We start from the raw sequence: 16,813 nt of genomic DNA on the forward strand, positions 1-16,813 counted from the left end.
TTACATACTCAGCTGAGAGCTTTGGAGACAAAATAAGGGAAAATCACCATGTAGGAAAATGAACCTAGGGTAACCCTGGAATGTGTTTGTATGTCATGGGTATCAAATGGAAGGTATTAAAGAGTATTTTAAAAGGGAGTATGCCATAGTTCTATAGGTGGACGCCATTTCGGGATATCGCCATAAAGGTGGATCAGGGGTGACTCTAGAATGTGTTTGTACAATATGGGAATCAAATGAAAAGTGTTAATGAGTATTTTAAAAGGTAGTGGGCCTTAGTTCTATAGGTGGACGCCTTTTCGAGATATCGACCAAAATGTGGACCAGGGTGACCCAGAACATCATCTGTGGGGTACCGCTAATTTATTTATACATACATATATGTAATAGCACGAACAGTATTCCTTCCTTCCTTCAGTATTCCTAAGGGCTTTTGATTCGAAATTTTCGATATCGAAAAAGTGGGCGTGGTCATAGTCGGATTACCAAGATAAAGTGAGTTCAGATAAGTACGTGGACTAAGTTTAGTAAAGATATATCGATTTTTGCTCAAGTTATCGTGTTAACGGCAGAGCGGAAGGACAGACGGTCGTCTGTGTGTAAAAACTGGGCGTGGCTTCAAACGATTTCGCCAATTTTCAGTTATCGTCATAAAATCTATGCCCCTTCCAAATTTCACAAGGATTGGTTAATTTTTGTTCGACTTATGGCATTAAAAGTATCCTAGACAAATTAAATGAAAAAGGGCGGAGCCACGCCCATTTTGAAAATTTCTTTTATTATTGCATATTGTTGCACCATATCATTACTGGAGTTGAATGTTGACATAATTTACTTATATACTGTAGATATTAAATTTTTTGTTAAAATTTGACTTAAAAAAAATTTTTTTTTTTAAAGTGGGCGTGGTCGTTCTCCGATTTTGCTAATTTTTATTAAACATACAAATAGTAATAGGAGTAACGTTCCTGCCAAATTTCATCATGATATCTTCAACGACTGCCAAATTACGGCTTGCAAAACTTTCAAATTACCTTCTTTCAAAAGTGGGCGGGCCATGCCCATTGTCCAAAATTTTACTAATTTTCTATTCTACGTCATAAGGTCAATCCACCTCCCAAGTTTCATCGCTATATCCGTCTTTGGTAATGAATAATCGCACTTTTTAGGTTTTTCGAAATTTTCGATATCGAAAGTGGGCGTGGTTATAGTCCGATTTCGTTAACTTTAAATAGCGATTTGAGATGAGTGCCCAGGAACCTACATACCAAATTTCATCAAGATACCTCAAAATTTACCCAAGTTGTCGTGTTTACGGACGGACGGACGGACATGGCTAAATAAATTTCTTTTTTCGCCCAGATCATTTTGATATACAGAAGTCTATATCTATCTCGATTAGTTTATGCCGTTACGGATTACCGTTATGCGAACAAAGTTAATATACTCTGTGAGCTCTGCTCAGCTGAGTATAAAAACAGTATTTATCGAGGAATTTGATTGAAATTTTGTACATCAGTAGCTTTTTGCCTAAGTAAATATTTAGATTGGGGGGATTGGGGATTGGTTCAGGGACCAGCCTATTCCCAAAGCTCCTAATTATTGCAGCGATTTTCCAGAAGTTTGGTGTGCATAGCTTTTCGCCTGGGTTAATGCTTGAAAATAAATGTGTTCCGGTAAGTTGACCTATTCCTAAAATTTTAATTCAGGGATGGTGTTGAAATTTGGGTTATAGATATTGCATAGGTTAATTTTTAGAAAAAAATAAGTTGTTCCTAGAAGTGGACCAGGGTCCGGCCTATTCAAAAATAATCCTATTTATTGAACGATTTGCTTTATACATTTCTGTCTAGGTTAATATTTGTTTTAAATTTAGTACATACATGACATTTTGTCTAGGTTAGGCCTGGCTTTCACCGGGCTTTTGTTTTACAGGAAGTGGACCAGCGACTGAGGTATTCCGTAAAACCTTATTTACTGAACTTGCTTGAAGTCTGGTAGATAAGTAGATTTCGCCGAGATAAATATTTAGGAGTTTTTCTTTTTCGAGAACATATTATTTGGTTATTTGGCAGCAGAGTTGGAAAATTGGTATGTCATAATTTTGGTCTTGAGAAGCTCTATGTGTTCTTACGTTTTTTGAGTTTTAAATAGTTTTGTCCGCTAAGCCAGTTATAGCCGCTTAAAGGATGCTGCACCCATTTTAAGTTCCCTTATCTACCTGTTGTCACTTAAGATGCATTCACAAGTTGCCTCCTATCAAACGAGAGGATCCTACGATTGTCTTGCAATCAGAAATTTTTTAATTCAGCTGTGTAAGCTTGTTGTTAATGTTGTTGTAGCAGTGCTTCGCCCCATCCAATAGGTGCGACCGATTACAAATTGTCATCAATATCCTCTAACGAGAGTCCAAGGAAACTTGCAGTTTCAATAGGGGTGGACCATAATGAGAGGGGTGTTAGAGGCGCTGGTTCCACATTACAATTAAAGAGATGGTTGGTGTCATGTGGGGACACATTGCAAGCGGGGCATACATTTTGTATGTAGGGGTTAATTCTGGATAGGGAAGATTTTAACCTGTTACAGTATCCAGATCGAAGTTGAGCTAGAGTGACTCGCGTTTCCCTGGGCAGTATGCGTTCCTCTTCTACTAGTTTTGGGTACTCTTCTTTGAGTACTGGATTCATCGGGCAATTCCTGGCATAAAGGTCCGACGCCTGTTTGTGGAGTTCGCTGAGGACCTGCTTGTAAGCTGTGTAAGCTCTCGCTTTTCCCTGTTTTGGACAAAGAATTGAGAAGACTTTTGTTCGGGTACAAGTATAAAATACTTATTAAAATGGCTGTTAGATATAGGAAGTAAGCATTTGGCACATGATGGTCTAACTTAATGGAAAAGTAATGTGCGACACCAGTTAGTGAAGGGTAAGGTAGCCTCAACCTAAACGCGTTCAATTAGAAGCCACGAACTGATAAACATCTGGAGATTGAAATAATATCCGAATGAGCTATAAAGCCAGGGCCGTATAGAGAAAATGCGGGCCCGGGACTAAACAATTTACGGGACCCCTAGAAAAAAACCCACTAATACATTTGATTAATTTGATTTAATGAAGTCTCAGTCATCATTTTTGTTTGCTGTTTTTATTGTCACCTGACTGTTCGAAGGCGCCGGCAAAAAATCATTATCAATATCCGTTGCTTTTGAAATTCGGCTTAAAATTTGCGCATGGATCAACTAAAGACCCTCCTGAATTAAAAAAATTTCTTAGTACATGTTAATCGCGGGCCTCCTCAGAAACCCTTGGCCCCGGGGGAATCCCCCATTCCCCCACCCCACTCGTTGGGTCTGTATAAAGCCACAAGTCATCTTAAGAAAGAAAAAACCATGCTTCGCCTCCTAGTTGCTCAAGTGAGGACATTAACCTTGGGCGAGCTCGATATTGCGGTACGCGCAGTATGGCTTATTTCCAGATTCTATGCACAAGTTCATTTCAGAGATAAATTGAGTTTTTATCTGAATCGGTCCTATTTGAGAAATCATAGCGCGCACTTAAAGCAAGGGGGAGGGGATTGTAACGCCAATTGTGAGATGAATGTTATGAAGTGTTGGTGTACTATATTCTAATCAATTGTGCCTTGATAGGACTTAAAAATTAGTAAAGAAGTTTCATTTTTATGAATAGCGTTACAACCCTGTGTCACGCCGGAGAAGTTGAGATGATTCATCTATTTTTTTTTTTTTCTTTTTTGTAATCGATTTTTACACATTATTGTATTGTGTAAACAAGTCGTTATCTAATAAAGCCTTTGACTGCTTCCAAACTTCGATATACCAATAGCTTAAATCATTTGCTTTTTATTTTATTGTAAAGAATTGTTTATTGTTCACCAACTCTTCCACTTAATTTAGTTAATTAATGGTTGTTGCTAATATTTTTTTATATATTAATTTAAAATGTTTTTTGTTTATATGCTTACTAGCTAAAGAAAAAGCGATGTATGCAAAAATATAAATGTATGTAATTATAAAAATTAGAAAATATAAAATGTATACTTAACATCCAGTCCATCCATTTGGTTAAACGGCATGTGGCGCCAACTAACCATCCGCTTGCGAATATTAAACGAGCCTTATTACCGCCGTTGCAAAGCTGTTGTGAACGCGTGAAATAAATAATGAGCGCAGACAAAAGAAAAACGTTTTTTTTTAATTTAGGTACGGAAACTCTTTTACAGAGTAGAGTTTCCATCATATTGCACATTTAAGATGTGATTTTTTTTTTTTTTGATCAACCACTTTAAACGTTTTAGCTAATACAACTTGAGTATATTTTCGCACCACACTTTTGGTGATAAGGTGGATTGTGGTTTCACTGCACAAAATCGCTTTTTATTTAATCAGCAATACACCAGTTTTGGCGAGAAGTTCCTCTTCCAATCAGCTGTACAAGTGTTTTATCGCAAGTACAGAGCGTCCGCACTCTTTGTTTCACTTGACTTTTGCTACACTGACTGAGGGTTCTGTGTTTTGCTTTGCAGATATTTGGAAAATTAAACATTCTTTCGTTTTTTGTGTCTTTATGCCACATTTAAACATCCTCTTCACGATAGTCGACCTAAGTGACTGACGAAACACTATTGCATTGCCTTTTAAGTAATACCGACAATGATCGCATTGCCACTTCTCAAGATACTTTTCTCTTCGGCCAGTTAACCACTTTACCGAAAATCGGCGAAAGAACTGGACATCAAGAAAAAACGGCCTTGTGATAGCTTATAGTTCACATAAACTTTAAAAGGACGACACTATAAAAACGCCCAAAAGCCACTTAGACCAACGACTGAAAATCGTGGCAGCAATAGAAAGTTTGTTAACATTTCGTTGGCGCTTACAACATCTTGACTGCACTTGGACGTGTCCAAGAAAGTGCAAAGGTCATTACCAATTATATATTTTAATATTTTTATCACTTGTTCTTTCGTACGAGCACTGTTTTCTTTACGCACCGTTTTTTTTAATGTTTCTTTCGTCGCTGTAAAAACTAATTCAACAATCTAGCTACTGTACAACCAACAATTTACATTCTTGAACCGTTTTTAAAACTAAATTCCGCAATTAGTAGAAAGAAATATCACGATTTATATGGACCGTTCTTTTGCGATCACGTTAATTGTTGATGCGTGTGTCAATACGTCAACGTTGCTTCTTGTCCATACAGGTATTTTGGAGAACCAACTTCTTGACTTCAGTGCCATTAATGTTGTATGTTCCCCTCAGCCCAAATGACGACGCTGAAGCTTTGTGTTGCCAACACACTCATCTAAAAAGTTGCATCTAAATTTTTCTATTCATTATATGTACTAGAAAAGCACGGAGAACAACACTCGAAAAAAAAAATTTAATAAATGTATATAATACAACCATTTTTAAGCAAAAACTAGCATTATCCAACACTCCTGAAACGATACAACACAAAATGCTATTAGTAAATGTCGTAATTCATTATACTTACTTTTCTTTGGTGCAATTAATTTGATAGCGCCAGGTTTCTCATTTGCCACAGTCAGATTATTGATATCGATCTTGGATTTCTTAAGTGTTGTCGAATCGGCGACACTGGTAGGTGGTGGTGATGGCCGCTTCAGCGATGAAGGTAAGCTTGCCGGTATGACCGTACCTGGTGCTGATGTAGCAGATGTTGGTTTCTTTAAGCCTTTGCGCGATGGTGGTGGTGGCGCTTCTTCAGTTAAGCCATGTGAACGAAATTGTGATTTATAGGTTTTGACAGTTTTTGCCTTTTCTGAATCACGTCTTATTTCAATAGACATTGAAGCCTTCTTCGAGGGTATTGTTATTGAAGTTGGCTTCGCTGAGTAAGCAGATTCATTTTCATCTTTTGGTTTCTTTGGAATGCGACCAAGTTTATCTATGGAAGGTGGCACTAACTTGGCAATAGTTTCTTTATCTTTCTCAGCTTGAGTTTCTTTTTCACGCTCCTTTTCTTTTTCCTTCTCCTTTTCTTTGTCTTTATCTCTTTTCTCTTTTTCCTTATTTGTTGACAACGATGATGATGAAGTTGAAGACAAAGATTTATCCTTATCGCGATGCTTTTCTTTTGAGCTTGACAAAGGCTTGGATGATGATGAAGTCGAAGATGATCTATGTTTGCTTGAACTATTGCTACTACTACTGCTACCTTCTTTGCGTTCTTTATCTTTACTAGAACTCGTCAGTGAACGATCCTTGTCGCTGCGATGTTTGTCACCCGAACTGCGATGTAATGTGGATGAAGATGACGAAGTAGATGATTTTGTTTTGCTCGATGATGAAGAACTCTTCGATTTGTGACTTGATGATTTGTGACTGGATGATGATGACTTTTGATCCTTTTCTTTCTCTTTCTCTTTTTGCTTTTCTTTATCTTTTTCCTTATCCTTTTCTCGTTCTTTATCTTTACTTTTATTTTTACTTTTACTTTCCATAGAATCTTTGAGCTTCTGCGTTCCTCCTTTATGGACTTATCACTGTCAGCATCTATTGACCTTTTTCGGTTTGAAATACTTTGCCCCTCGGGCTCAGCCTTATTATCTGGCATTGCCTGTGTCTCGTCGTCTGCACTGCTCTCACTTTCCTTATCAGGTTTGTCTAGTGATGTCCGTGTCTCCTCCTCTTCCGCATTTACATTAGAAACTGTGAGACTGTCTGCTTCTTCTGCGGCTTCACGTTCATCAGTTTCAAAGTCAGCTTCAGGTTCAGCTTCCGTCTCCTGCTGTTGCTCTGCTTCAACTTCTGGTTCTGCATCGACATTAGCATCTTCTTCGCCATTTCCTTCAGTTTCCACCTCTACCTCACCCCCATCTGCCACATTGTCATCAATACTTTCGGTTTTCTCGTCATCTTCTTTAAGTGCTTTTGGTACTACAACACTCTTTGGCGGTACCTTTGCCAATACTTGTTGCCCATCTTTGTAAACCAGTTTAAAAACTAAACCAGATTCGCTAGCTTTCTTTTGCGCTGGTGTTGGTGCATATGTAGAAGCTTCAGGCGGTGTATCTGCAACATCAGCTAGAGGATCTTCCTCAATATTTGATGTTTTTGTTGTTGTTGGGTGCCGAACTACTACTGTTGGCACTGTTGGCTTCACTTTGAATGTCGGCCCTGCTGTTGCTAATACTTTGGGTTCTTGTCGCATAATCGGTGAAGATTGAGCTACTGGTGTGACGGTTACATTGATTGGTGGCGTTGCTGCAACCATTGCCTGTGATTGTTGTGATGGTAGATTTTCAGCTTGTAGACTTGATGTATTTTCTGTTACTACTTTTAACCACTGCTCCACCAAACGTTTAGCCAGTATACGAACACCTATAATTAAGATAATGAATAAACACTATAAATAAAATCATCATTTTGATTATTACTCCTACAAAAACCTATACATCTCTATTATTTTTGCTAAATCTACCTTACGTCATTTGGTTTTTTACAATGAAACATATATGTAATACTCCTATATTGCTAATAGAAAATGCTCGCAATGTGTTTTGAATTCGAAATCAAAACAAGACAGCCTATAAAATTTTTGTGATTGTAGCAGCATGTGTGACAAGAAAAAATTTAAATTTAGGTACATTCGATTATTGAATACAAAAACAAAAACGTTTAAAAATCAATATATCGACACTATGATGTTTGGGAACCTAGCCTTTTGTAGCAATGTAGTAGTATTACATATATACAATGAAATAAAATTCTTGTTTGACTGTTAACGAAACTGCGAGTCATTGTGAATGATAACTGAGTGTGATATCTTATCTGTCAAATGCATGACAGGATGTTCAATATGGCTACTTTTTAGCGTTTTGACAGGGTGTTCAATATGGCGGCGCCTATCTTCAGCGGGTGATAGAAAGAGATACAGAATGAGACAGCGATAGACAATTACAAATCAGGTGATCCAATCACTTTGAAATTTTGACGTCTATGCAGAAGATATCACACTTAGTTATCATTCACAATGCATGTTTCGTTCATGTTGCGCAGGGAAACAGCAGTACACCAGTAAATACACAATGATAAACTAAAAGAATTTTTATAAAAAAAAACCTTTTTATGGCAAGCGTTTCGATGTAGAGCACAATTGACCAGTACTGTATTGAAAGGGCTTTTTTCCGGACGAATATAGCATAACCTTTATTTTTTGTATACCAAATAATTCGAATTTCTTTGGCCGATCACTATATGCCTACTGTCTTTTCCCCCGTCTCCGACTAACGCTAGCCGTAATTTTAGTTTACAGATAACCGAAACATTTTTGCTAATTAAACTTCCTTAACCCAAACGCCATAGTCGTAACCATCCCCATATCCATAACCATCTCCAATGCTATCGATTAATGGTCCCTTAACCTAAAAATCGTGAAAATTTCATAAAAATTAAGGAAACGCAAAAGGTACAAACATATTCCACAAGAAATAAGTCTCTTAGTCATAACGTATCCAAAACAATGAATAAAATTTACAAAAAGTTATTAAATTCACCAACTCAAATATTTTTAGGTTATGGATATGGCGAGAAACCAAAAAACAATTGGTTGACTATGCTAAAGTTATGGCGTTAGCGTTATCGTATGACATCATTAATCGATTACATAGATTTCCATAAGGTAGGTTCGATCAGCTGTTTTACCTGGTCATGGTTTTATGGTTGTCACCATTAATTGGCCTTTAAGGTAACGGTAATCGTTAAGGACTGCATGCAGTTCATAAGAAAAGCAAAAACCACATATAAAAAAACACTTAAGTCAAAACTTCCTTTGCTAAATTTCTTTTGCAGTACGAAGCTTAAATGAAGTTTCTATTACTAATTCGTAAAGATTTATAGGAAAAAGTTCACAAGGCAGCACCCGTTTTGCCAAGAGTATGAACAATTATTGAAATCAAATGAATTCAACATTCTTTGGGTACTATTATGCATAAATCACGATGCATCTCAAAGCCCTATTCATCTTATACTACGCCGAAAATTTGGGGTTAAAAATAGCTAAAACTTTTACTCGATTTTCGAAAATTAGGACTTTTGAGGTTCATGCCAAAATTTGTATGTTACTATTCCTTATTACCTTTCAAGACGAATCAGTAAAAGGTTTTACAACGTGAAAGCAAAGCGAATTTAACCCTACATATATATATCATAGTAGATTTGAATGCCTCTCGTACCAGATTCTTCCAGAAATGTGATCATCTTTTACTGCATTCACCTTACCTGATGACATGCTTTTAGTTGTTCCTGTTTTTACTTTGAAAATTTTCTAGGGTGGTAGTGCACCCAAATATCGTTAATTTCCTTTGGATTTAACATTCTATTGTATAGCCTGGCATATACCCTGCCAAAATTTTCGTTTCCCCAAAACTTTCAGGAAGAGTCTTTACCGCTACAACTGGTTCAGCTATTTCGGAACCATTGCGATTAGACGCAGCGTTTGCAAGTTCGTATTTTCTATTACCGTTTAGTTTTTTTGGGCTATTGGTCTTGTTGGAAATAGTTGAATAACCATGGTTCAACTATATGATTGGCTCATCTCCACACCAACAGCATACCTGCGTTCAGATTGTCAAAATCTCCTTGAGTGTTTGATGAAGGGAATGCAGCAAACTGAAAATCTTTAGTGTTGTGGAAAATAAATGCGCATTTGCTAATAAATTACCTTAAAGCGATGTGAATAAATATTTTAATAAACAAAAACTGACCCCTACGCATGGTTCAATTATATGGTGGGCTCATCTCATCAGCTGATTTTATTTTTTTCACTTCACTGGTATAGGGATTGTCAAAAGATGGCAAACGCAAAATGCAACCAACACATTGACAATTATTTTCTGCCGCGGTCAATTTTTTATAAAAAAAATAGCTTCACATTTCCCTTTTGTAGTGAATGCATCTAATTTAGCGCATTATTTTCCCACAACACACAAGAATTGTAATTTTTTTTTGGTTTTCTCTCCATTCCATTCGCCTAACACCAACACGCAGATTTTGAAAATCTGAACAAAGGTATGTTGGTGCTTAGTTGAGCCATGCCCCTACGTCAGTAAATAATTGTAAATCCTCGTGTTCCAATGGTACATGAACCAGATACGGATAGAGATTTAACAGGCAAACGCAACAAAAATGTGAACAATATGGATCACATTGGTGTTGCATTTGCATGTTAAATCTCTATCCCTATCTGGTTCATGTACCATTGGAACACGAGGAATGTGTTGGTTACATATTGAGTTTGCTACCTCTTTTTGACAATCCTTACACCAGCGCAATGAAAAATAAAATAGAATCAGCGGAAGAGTAAAAATCATCCGAAAAGTCCAGGCGAATATCAAACCCACTATTTTTATATTCGTTTTTGGGACATATCTCTCGAATATTTACAAATGCATGCAAGGCTAATCGATAGAAGGTGATGGCCAGGGCGTATCCATACCAGGCGGTGAAAGCCAATTCAACCCAATTCGCCATACAGCAAGCAGTGAAATAGATAAACTATGCAGTTATTTTCGGAATAAATAGCGCTGTAAAGGGCTAATTAAACTTCCTTAACCCTAACGCCATAGTCGTAACCATATCCATAACCATCTCCAATGCGATCGATTAATGGTGTCTTAACCTAAAACCAAGAAAATTTCATAAAACTGAAGAAAACACAAAAAAATTACAAACATATTCCACAAAAAGTCTCTTAGTCATAACGTATCCAAAAAAAATTAATAAAATCTACAAAAAGTTATTAAATTCACCAACTCAAATTTTTTTAGGTTATGGATATGGCGAAAAACCAAAAACCAATTGGTTGGCTATGTTATGGCACCATTAAATAATTACATCGATTTCGATAAGGTAGGTTCGATTAGCTGTTTTAACTGGTTATGGTTTTATGGTTATAAGTCACCATTAATTAGCCCTTAAGGCGTCGGGAGGTAACGAATTTACCATATTATAAATATGATTCCAGGAAATCTAAATCTGATCAAAAAGAAAATAATAAAGGTTTGCCCATGGCAGAACTATACAAGGTGGCAGCATGGGACACCTGATTATAAACTTTTTTATTTGATACATCAACTTCCGGCGCAGTAAGATTTTGACATTTGTTCATCGAATTTACAAAAACAAAGTACATGGAATTTTTATTTATGTTTGTAGGTATGTCCCCATGCTACCACCTTGTATCTTTCCGCCATGGGTTTGCCAAAAACAGTTGGTGCAATGTACCACGAATGTCTGACAGGAAGTCTGTTTTAAGAAGTTCGCTTGCACAGAAATTGGCGTTTACAATGTTCTTCGTGTCAACCATTCAATTGCTTCATGCTATGCAAAAAAGACCGAAAGATTTGAGACTACAGGTAATGTTCAATGGACAAATATAAAATAATAATTTACTTGGGCTTTTTGCATGATTCGTGGTACCGTTGTACCTAATTCAATTTTCAGAACTTTGACAATTTCTTGAGAAATCATCTTCAATATTTCAATATGACAGATGTGGCGGCTACACCGCCGTCGTGAATATGATCAGCCCTAATCTCAATATAACCCGTACCATTCAAATTAGTCGCAAGCTTCAGCGCTCATGAAGGTTAAACCGAGTGCGATCATGTACCAATCAAAAAAGTTAGTATTCATGCATTATTTTGGATCCAGTCAGTTGCTAAAATTTAGTTAAATTAATTAATTTTTTTTTTTTGTTGTAGATTTAATAAAGACAATGTAAGTTGAGTTTGAGAATGCATGCAAAATTTTGTAAAAAATGTTAAAAGTAAGCCAGTTTTGTAGCTTGTAGTACAATAAACTGCTAATTATCCGCTAAAAAAGGTTCCTAATTTTTATTGTTGCTGTCGTGGGTGGGCAACTCCCTTCTTATATAGAAATTTGCAAGATAAAAATTGCCAAATATCAGGATGTCTTTATAACGGCAACAATCACCAAAATTCAATAAGCTACAAAGCTGCATACTCTGAAAAATGCTTGTGAAAATTTGAGTTTTTCCGATTTTTCAATAAGTTTTTAAACTCCACCTTCCATTGGTCTTATTTTTTTTTCGAGGTGTCTATTCGAAAAATAAAAAATTAGAGAAATTTTGCTCTATATTTTCTGGGCGAATAAAGTAAAATAAATAAATGTAAGGCGCGACAACCTCCGAAGAGATTTTAGGCCGAGCTTCTTTTCCAATTTGCGTCGTGCTCCTTTTTAATTTTTCCTACAATTTGCGGGACGGGTCCTACTTGTTGTATGCCGACTCCTAAGCTTAATAAAACACAAGGTTATCCCTCCATTGGTGTTAATCCATAACCATAGTTTACTATATAGTTTGGCAGCTTAAGTAGAGGTTATGTTGCGAATAGAGTGGAAGGCAGTGGACTAGGCAGTCGAATGTCATATAATGAAGGAATAGTGTTCGGAGATTTTTCAAAGTTAAAATAAAAATGATAAAGGCTTTAATATAAATAAAACTATTGTTTTAATAACAACAAAAACGCCATATATATTCTGTATACATAAATTTGTAAGGATTATCTCACTTTAAAATTTGAATTAAATAATCTAAAGTTTTATTTTGAAATTGAGTCGAGAACTGTTCGTGTGAATGTGCGAATTTTCACCGATCAGCTGTTAGTTGCGCTACTTGGTAAAATTTACAATGTCCATAACACCAGGTTTCATATTCAGAAGTTTGCTGTCTTTAAATTGTTGTACAGTTGCTCCACCAACACACAGGTAATACACTAAGGCCAGACCCATGTGCGTAGGTTTCTGCGTAATTGAGGTCATTATATATTTAGATTTAATGGTTTACTCCAAGTACGATAAATTTTATTTATATTTAATGGTTTACTCCAAGTACGATAAATTTTATTTAGATTTAATGGTTTACTCCAAGTTCAATAAATTTTTAGTTGTTTAAATGTTTTTAATTTAATTTTTTGTCATTTCGATTCCCGCACTATCCGCCATTTTATTCTCTACCGCATGAATAGCGTCCTTTTATAGCACGCGGTTGAGTTGTGGGGAAAAACGAACTTGACGCGACGACGTTACAAAACGACGTGGTACTCATTAGTTGATACAGTGTAAGTGATGCAACCAACACCAAAACTGGCATAACGGTAATTTTCCAGTTAAAGAAGAAAACAATGACAACGAAATTTAAAGGGGGAGTTAGAGATGCGCACTGTGAATTGGTTTATGGAAAAAAAAAAACAGATTTTGAAAATTTTTAAGTTATGACTTTTGTAGTTAGTGTGTGAAATAATAGTTTTGATTAACTACAGCAGCAAACGAGCAATCATTTGGTCTAGTGCCAATATGGTAGATCTAATGTCACGCTAATAAATATGCTGATCTTAAGTTTTAGGCCTAAACAGCCGTAATTATAAATAAATAAAATTAATGACGATACTCTTCATCCCCCAATATGTGTAGTAAGTTCAAAAAGGGCAGAAACTATCACATAACCCGCCGAGGAATATGCTCCACTCCGTGTAAAAAAGATTAGGGCACACAACTTCATACAATTTTAGAATATAATAACATTAATATTCTTGACGATTTCCTTATTTTCAATTTTCTTTGTTGAACTAAAATCGAGTTGTATTAAATTAAAAACTTACCTTCATTACCGCCATCCCTGCAGAGTCCTTTCACCAATTTAGGCGCAGAGTTTATTTTAAGACGATCTACATCAACTGGGCAGAGCAACAGCAGTTCTAAGATTTCTTGTACCAACGGCCAATTCATAGCACGTATAGCATCGTTTAACCAATTATATACTAATGACCAGCCGCCAACACCCATGAATTCCCCAAGCAGTTCAGTTTTTGTTACTTTTAAAATTTGTACATAAATGCATTTTGAAACAAGCTTCTTTGAATATCTATTCATCAATCTGAAAATATACAAAAGAAACATGGATTAGTACACAATTTTTTTAGTCAAGCAGAAGCAACCCTGTTAATTATGTTACTAAAAATATATGAACGCATTATACAGAGTTGCATGACAAGTGACAATTACGTTAAATTACTTTTGCTTTGACCTTTTTCTAATCGAACACTCACCCTGCTATTCGTTTTACTTCCCCAATGCTTAAAATGCCTCCATTATCATCTAGCAGCACCTTAAGGCACTTTAGCAGTTGTAAAGGAACTATGCGTGGCTGCAATTGTAAACCAAAAAAAAAAAAACTGATTAGTTAGTATATTCTTAACCAACTTTATCGGCAATTCTTTACTTTAGCTCACAACTGCTAAAACTCGTCCAAAAATATCGAGAAGGGTGTCAAAAAAAGACACGTTTTGGACCCAGGACCACGAATGCGAAAACGGAAATTGAAAATTTTGTCAAGAATTTCCAAAAAAAAACTGTAAAATGACTTCGGAGCTCTGAGACCAGAGGTATGATCCATAGTATTTTTTGCGCAGACCATTACCTTGGGTGCGTTCAACACCGGTTTGGAGACCAAAACACTTTTACTTAGCTCTTTTTGTGGGTCCCACAAAACCATCAAAATTACATGAAAATTCTCTATTTTGCTTGCAAATATCTCTGGAAGGAAATCAAAATTTCAATTTCCGCCTTCGGATTCGTGATCCTGGGTCCAAAGCACGTCTTTGGGTTAAAGTAAAGAATTACCACTTTATCAATTAAAACACGGAATTCTCTTATTTATGTATTTATTATTATTAAGCCACATTCGAAATAGTGGGGTATTCATATATAATGACCAACTCACCATTTTTACTGCTCAATTATCTGCAAATGAATCGGCTCTATATTACTCTCGATACACAAACACACGTATGCTTTTACGCTCTTGTGTAATACAGATACTTGTACTAATTAACTTTGATTACATAACCCCATTGAATGTTATCTTCAAACTTTACAATTATCTATGAATAACCAAGGAACTTCAATTAATATGATTTTCTCAACAATAAAGAGCTCCCAGTAACAGCGAAGAGTACAAAGAAAACTTGATAAATCTATCTTAATCGAGGTGCTCCATTATTTAAGCAGTCTCCTCTTAAATTCCAACTCCACCAAATAAAAGTTTATCTGGTAATTTATTCACAAAAATTAAGCATAACTATTGTTATACAGATAGAAAAAAATGGTAAATGATATTTATTCTTATATAATTCGCCTCCAACGCAGTTTTCTCCACAATTGATGCAACTTCGTCTTCTGCGAAAATGGTATAGAGAAATTTTCAGCAATGGCATAGTCATTTTTGTAATAGATTATCAAAGGCGACATCTACAATTACAGCACAGTTCAAGTGATACAAGCGATGTTGCCACATTGTCGTCAAAAGCACACTTTACAGGGTACAACTGTGCTACATATATCTGGCAATCAATGACGCATGACAGTTTCTTTCGCTTACCAATCTTCCGCAGTTTATTTCCCCTTAGACGTATTCATTATCGAAATTAAAAATCAAATTCAGTTATATTAGGGGGACTCATTTAACCGTATAAATGCCTTATAAAGTGTGTAAACGTACAAATTTATCTAGTGCGTAAACGAGCTGTTAAATTTTGTATGAAAAATCATTTACACAATTTGTATAAATTTACGCGCACACTTGATTGTGTAAACGCGGTAAACTCAAAGGAATGCAACCTTGCAGACATTACAGCAGGCATTTTCATCAGAAATCTCCACCATCAACAAGTAAAGGCATTTTAGTTTTGATTTTTCACTTAATCTTGGCATTTTTTAATTTGTATAACAACCAAAAACATTTTGTTTGGCAATAATACAGCTGATGAAACAATCAAGTTTATCAAGAGTATTACTAGGTGCGTTCATATAACAGCGTATGTAAATGGATATATATTTACACCTTATAAGTTTATATGCTTTCATGAGTCCCCCTATTGTTTCGACCCAACAGTCATGCTGTCGAAATAACTGCAACTACGAACACCCCATTATCCATCAGTTTTTTCGGCGTCACCACCATTAGCGACATGGCAACCAATCAACACAAGTGGCAACTTTCCTAGAATTAACTCATCCAAGGTCTCAACCTGTCAAAAACCGCAAGCTATTACAATATACCACGTCAACACAGTCCATGGCAGCCATTTTCTTTTCCGCCAGATACATATAGAACGATTTATGAAAATTTTTCCACAATTTTACATATTTTATACAATTTTTTCATTTTGAATTTTACCGATTTTCCTTTGTACTCTCACCGTCCTGCCATGCACTTTATAATTGAAATTTTTGCAGCGCAAGACAGGCTTCTCTGCTGAATACGCAGATAAAGGCAACCTTCCAACACATCTCTGCATATGCCGAATACTTATAAACTAAACAATAAAAGATTCCCTTTGCTCTTTTCTTTTGTTATTCAAAGATAGTTTTTCAATTCATAAGTACATTTGCAGCAGAGAAAAAGAAAATTTATTAATATACGACCAGCGCTGCAAAACACACGTCCAACTCACCCGCAATCACGATTTTATTTGTGAAAAATATTCGATGACAGACTGTTTCCGTTTCGATAAGTGGAAATGGAACGATGACAATGCAGAGTTGCACAGAATGAACATGTGGCATGGTGGAATCACAGGTAAAGCATGATGTAATAATAAAGGTTATGTCAACAATATCGGTAGTTCCATGCATAGTGTACAAGTACAAGTGTGTTGACTTATCTGTCAAGCATTCTGACAGGCACTCGCTGGATTCGGAATGACAGCGAATTCAAAATGGATACCATTACCGAATGCTCCGAGTGATTGA

The 16,813-nt window shown here is 36.1% G+C and overlaps 1 protein-coding gene across 1 annotated transcript in view; it reads right to left on the reverse strand.

The window, feature by feature from the left end:
* PNUTS (Phosphatase 1 nuclear targeting subunit) overlaps nucleotides 1-16,509 on the reverse strand; it is a 33,823-nt gene extending 17,314 nt beyond the window's left edge. The window contains exons 1-5 of the mRNA XM_067768634.1: nucleotides 14,784-16,509; nucleotides 14,110-14,207; nucleotides 13,663-13,937; nucleotides 6,477-7,363; nucleotides 5,514-6,435 (exon numbers count right to left, since the gene is read on the reverse strand). Of these exons, the coding sequence (XP_067624735.1) occupies nucleotides 5,514-6,435; nucleotides 6,477-7,363; nucleotides 13,663-13,937; nucleotides 14,110-14,207; nucleotides 14,784-14,786 (2,185 nt within the window). The 5' untranslated portion in view covers nucleotides 14,787-16,509. The remainder of the gene's footprint in view (nucleotides 1-5,513; nucleotides 6,436-6,476; nucleotides 7,364-13,662; nucleotides 13,938-14,109; nucleotides 14,208-14,783) is intronic.
* Between the last annotated feature and the right edge of the window lie 304 nt (nucleotides 16,510-16,813).

Source organism: Eurosta solidaginis, chromosome 2 (assembly GCF_040869045.1).
Source record: "Eurosta solidaginis isolate ZX-2024a chromosome 2, ASM4086904v1, whole genome shotgun sequence".
Lineage (NCBI taxonomy): Eukaryota > Metazoa > Arthropoda > Insecta > Diptera > Tephritidae > Eurosta > Eurosta solidaginis.